General features: G+C 41.5%; 1 protein-coding gene across 1 annotated transcript; it reads left to right on the top strand.

Annotated features, from left to right (window-relative positions):
- Nucleotides 1-4502: 4502 nt before the first annotated feature.
- LOC109150692 (ATP synthase subunit delta, chloroplastic) lies at nt 4503-5548 on the top strand. Its single transcript, XM_019298665.1, has one exon. It carries the CDS (start codon nt 4572-4574, stop codon nt 5253-5255), a length of 684 nt encoding a protein of 227 aa, XP_019154210.1. The 5' UTR covers nt 4503-4571; the 3' UTR covers nt 5256-5548.

Genomic DNA, 5548 nt, shown 5'->3' with positions numbered 1-5548 from the left:
GCTAGGGTTTTCTTTTCCAACATCCATGTTCCTCACTTCGTAGCAGTAGCCGATGGCATCGAACCAAGATACATCGTATGAGAGTGGTCCGGTCAACGACGTGACATTGATGATCCGTGCCAAATTTGTAAAGGTTTCGGTCACACGGGAGCCAATTCTTTTTGGCGTTATGATGATCCGTGTCAAATTTGTAACTGTTTTGGTCAAACGGGAGCCAACTGTTTTCGGCGTTATTCAGGGGCTCCGGGTTTTCAGGCTAATGTGGCCGTCTCTGGTGATAATGGTGATTCCAACGGTCCTCATCAGTGGTTCCCTGACACTGGTGCTACAAATCATGCTACGCCTGATTCTTCTTTGATGACTTCTGCGACAAGTTATGATGGCCCGGAGACTCTGCGAGTCGGCAATGGTACAGGTTTGCCTATTGTTAATGTTGGTTCTGCTTCGTTAGCTACTGATTCTATGTCTTTTAAGTTACATGATGTTTTGCATGTTCCTGGTCTCTCTTCTTTTCTATTATCTGTCCAGCGTTTTGCAAAGGACAATAATGTTTTCTTTGAGTTTCACACTCTTTGTTTCTATGTGAAAGACATTTTGACCAAGAAGGTTCTTTTTAAGGGATATGCATCTGGGGGTCTCTACACATGGCCTGCGTCTTCTGCTTCCCCTGTTGCATTTGTTGCTGCACGGTCCTCTTACGTTTGGCACATGCGGTTGGGGCATCCTCATTCTCGAGTCTTACGTAAAATTTTAGCATCTTCGTCTGTTGGTACATTTAATTCTAGTGATCTTCCCAATATCTGTTCCTCTTGTCAATTAGGAAAATCTTCTCGTTTTTCTTTGTCTCGTGTCGAAACTACTAGTATGCATCCTTTGGATTTAATTTATTCAGATATTTGGGGCCCTGCGCCATTACTTTTTGCGTCTGGCTTTAAATATTTTGTGTTGTTTGTGGATGATTACACTCATTATATGTGGTATTATCCCATGCGTGCTAAATCTGATTTGTATGTTATATTTGATAAGTTTCGGTCACTAGTTGAACGTTCCTTTTCTCGCAAGATTATTTCTTTTCAATCTGATTTAGGGGGAGAATATAAAAAGCTTGGTTCCACTCCAGCGTCCTTAAGTATTCGTCACATGCAATCTTGTGCGTATACTCATGAAAAAAATGGCAGGGTAGAACGTAAGCATAGGCATGTTGTTGAAACAGGACTAGCATTAATGGCTCAATCTTCTGTTCCGTCTCATTTTGGGGATTATGCTTTTGAAACTGCGGTTTATCTAATTAATAAAATGCCACTCCTGTCTTATCTGATAAATCTCCTCATTATCTTTTGCATCGGTCTCCTCCATCTTATTCATATCTGCGTGTTTTTGGGTGTTTATGCTTTCCAAATTTGCGTCCCTATAATCGCAACAAACTACAGTTTCGGTCATCCCCTTGTGTCTTTCTAGGATATCCTCCATCTTTTCGTGGCTATCGTTGTTTAGACACTAACACTAACAAGGTTTTTATCTGTCACCATGTGCGATTCGATGAGGCTGTCTTTCCTTTTGTTGCTTCTGTGGATTCGCAGGTTCCAAAACCAAGCCCGGAGTCGTGGGGTGTTGAACCAATTGTTTCTGGTGGTGATCCGACTATTGTCACGGCTCGTGACCCTCCTGCCGCGCCCATAGCCACTTTTGACCACCACCGCCAGCACCCTGCTACTGCGGAGCCCGTGACCGAGTCCGAGCGGACAGTCACGGACTAGCTGGCTCTTCGGCCAAGAGGCCGGCCTCGTGGTCGGTCTCGTCCCGCGCCCTCACCCGTTCGCTCTCATGGAATGAATACGAGAAGTTCGGGACCACATGATCATGTTGCTTTATCTGTTGCTGCTGTTACTCATGAGCCTACATGTTTTACTCAAGCGGTTAAATTTCCTGAATGGCGGGATGCAATGGATTTGGAATTTAATGCCTTGGTGCACAACAATACATGGAGGCTTGTTCCCTTTAAATCAGGTATGAATGTCTTTAGATGTAAGTGGGTGTTTAGAACCAAGAGAAATGCTGATGGTTCGATTGAGCGTTACAAGGCTCGGTTAGTTGCCAAGGGATTCAATCAGATTGTCGGTGAGGGTTTCTTTGAGACCTTTAGTCCCGTTGTTAAACCGACTACGATATGTCTTCTCTTATCCCTAGTTATTTCTCCTGGATGGACTATTCGACAACTAGACATACACAATGCTTTCCTAAACGGCAATCTCGCTGAGACAGTTTATATGCGCCAGCCCCTTGGCTATGAAGACAAAACGATGCCCGGGCACGTTTGTCTCCTTCAACGTTCTTTGTATGGGCTTAAGCAATCTCCCCGTGCTTGGTTCACACGTTTGCATGATTTTCTGGTTTCTGTTGGTTTCTCACCTTCCAAGACTGATATATCTTTATTTATATATTCACATGGCAATACTCGTCTATATTTTCTGGTTTATGTGGATGATATTTTGGTTATGGGTTCTAATTCGGCTCATGTGACTGATCTTATTAACAAGTTGGCTCTTGAATTTAAAGTTCGTGATATGGGAGTGCCCTTTTTTTTCCTGGGTATTGAGACTATTCCGTTGTCTTGTGACATGCTTCTGTCTCAACAACGGTACATGAAGGATATTTTAAAACGGGCAGGTATGGTTGATTGCAAGCCCGTGGCCACTCCGGTTTCAACTGCGAAGGGCGAGACTGGTGTCGTGGTGCCATATGCTGATCCCACTTAGTATCGCAGCTTTGCAGGTGCTCTACAATATCTTACGGTAACTCGTCCTGATATTTCCTATGCAGTCAATCGTTTGTGTCAGCACATGCACTCTCCCTCCACTGCAGATTGGGCGGCTCTCAAGAGGGTGTTACGGTATGTAAATGGGACACTACATCTCAGTCTTAAAATTACTTCCTCTCCCTCTCTGGATATTCATGCTTATTCTGATTCCGATTGGGCTGGCAATCCTGATGATCGAAAATCTACCAGTGGTTTTGCTGTGTTTTTGGGGACCAATCTTGTCTCTTGGGTTTGTCAAAAACAGCGTACTGTGGCTCGTTCCTCAACTGAGGCAGAATACAAAGGACTTGCTGATGTTTCTGCAGAGGTTACTTGGCTCGTATCTTTGATGAAGGAACTCGGGTTTGCGCCACCTTCTGCGCCCAAACTCTGGTGTGATGATCTGGGTGCTACTTATCTATGTGTTAATCCGGTGTTTCATGCTCGCACCAAAAATATTGAGATAGACTACCACTTTGTTCGCGATAAAGTAGCAAAGAATGAATTACAAGTCAATTTTATTTCTACCAAAGATCAGATAGCGGATATTTTTACTAAGTCTCTTTCGTCTGTACGTTTTAATTTACTCCGTTCCAAGCTCAATGTTTTGGCTGACCATACTTGTGCTTGAGGGGGAGTATTAGGACTCTATTATTCATATTAGACTAGGACTATATTATTCGTGTTAGACTAAAATTCTATCTAGCATCTCTATATATTCGCTCACTGTACTCTCAGACATTATTATTGAATACAACACAATTATATTCTCATCGTATTTAAATATAATGATAGCTTGTTGTTGTAATAATGACCCAAAATGTCATAATAACAAAATTTAAAATTTTGGAAATAACAATGTGATAATAGTATATGGGTTGGATATATTGAGAATAATTTTCCTATTAGCTGGTAGCAATTCTTGATGAAATGATAGATGTATATGAACAGTATATTGTAAAATAACATAAGGTAAAATAATAGAGACAAGATGAGAAGGATAAAAACAAGTGTGGGAGTGATCTCTTATTCATATTCATCATAGTACAATAATATGGATAAAAACAAGTGTGGGAGTGATCTCTTATTCATATTCATCATAGTACAATAATATATATACAAGGTACAATAAAGACATACAACAATGAAGAATCATTACATCCGTTACCGACATTATAAAACTATTATTAATATCCATCATAAATCTATTTATAACAGGATACTCATAATTCAACAATTCATGTCAGTTTAAGTGATCAGCTTCAATTCGGCTCAAGTTGTCAGTTCAAGTTCATTTTTGCCCTCAAATCCACAATTATAAAGCTCTGCAGGGCATTTTTACAAAGAACAATTGAAGTGATTTATTTAGAATTAAAAGATTAGGTCTATTTATTAATAGGAGAATTTTTTCAATTTTTTGAAAAATTAAAAAATTAAAAAATAGAAAACAGAAAACATGTTTACTAGTACAGTTTTTCATTTTGAAAACTAGAAATAATTTTTTAATTTTTTAGAGAATTGAAAAATTTTTAAAAATGGTTTTCTAAATGAAAAACTGGAATCATCTCTAATCTATTTAATCGATGGAATGATTGAGCAATTCAAGCAATTCGTGATTTATCTCCGTAGGAATACATAAATTTAGGATTATTCTGCCGGAATTGGGTTTATTTAATTAAAAAAAAAAAAAAAAAAAAAAAAAAAAAAAAAAAAAAAAAACGAGTTATAGCGCAGCCTCTCATCTTCTCCAATCTTTGTGGTTCACAGGGAACCAATGGATACCTTGTCGAATCCCGTCTCCTCCTTCACAGTCCCCACCGCTTCCAGAAGAAAGTCCGTCGATGCCTATCGCCATTTCCACCTCCTCCCACCCCGACGAAATTCCTTCTCCTATTTCAAGTCCACCACCGCCACCAACTCGGAATTCTTCACCGCCACCGCCACAGTTCCCTCCAATCGGATCCCGCCAGCCAAGCCACATCCCCAGCCCCCGGCAGCGGCGGTCCACCGGAGAGCTGCCAGCGGGTACGCGGCGGCGCTGGTGGACATAGCGAAACGCAATAACTCGCTGGACGCGGTGCGGAGGGACGTGAGGAGGGTGTGGAAGTGGACGAGAAACGAGCAGCTCAGGGCCGCCCTGACGGACCCTCTGGTAGAAAACAAGGAGAAAGGAGAAATCCTCAAGGAGATTGCGGAAAAGGGGAAAGTCCACAAGCTGTTGGGAGCTGTGTTGAAGATTCTGGCCGGGAAAAACCGAGCAGAATTGTTGAGCGAAGTATTGATGGAGTTTGAGAGGATATACGACGAGCTCTGCGGGACTGCCCGGGTGGTGTTGCTTTCGCCGGCGAACAAAGAGACGGCGGCGTTGGAGGTTGCCAAGACGGTGCATCAGATTAGCGGCGCTTGGAAGGTCAAGGTTAGCCGCTGCTGTTTGGGTGTCGCGATGGGTACTACTTAATTAACGATATGATATGATGCTCCTTAATTAATCCTTATCTTTTCGTAACCCTTACCATTCTTGTCGTCTTCTTTGTTTTCCAAACATGAATAATCTGGTCTGAAGGTTGCTTGTGTATCGATCTGTAGTTGGGTAGCAGTGGGTAGATGCTCAGAATTAATTAATAATAATAATGGGAAATCTCAAACAGAACAACTACTGCTAAGTAAAGAACAAGAAAGGCAGTGTTCAATAATTAATATTTATGGGTAGTGCTGTTAACTAATTGAACATGAATGAAGGGGAGTTGATCA

This window comes from Ipomoea nil, unplaced genomic scaffold, assembly GCF_001879475.1.
Source record: "Ipomoea nil cultivar Tokyo-kokei standard unplaced genomic scaffold, Asagao_1.1 scaffold2280, whole genome shotgun sequence".
NCBI classification, from domain to species: domain Eukaryota; kingdom Viridiplantae; phylum Streptophyta; class Magnoliopsida; order Solanales; family Convolvulaceae; genus Ipomoea; species Ipomoea nil.
Note: the sequence above shows the minus strand (reverse complement) of the source record. Positions and strands in the feature narration are given on the sequence as shown.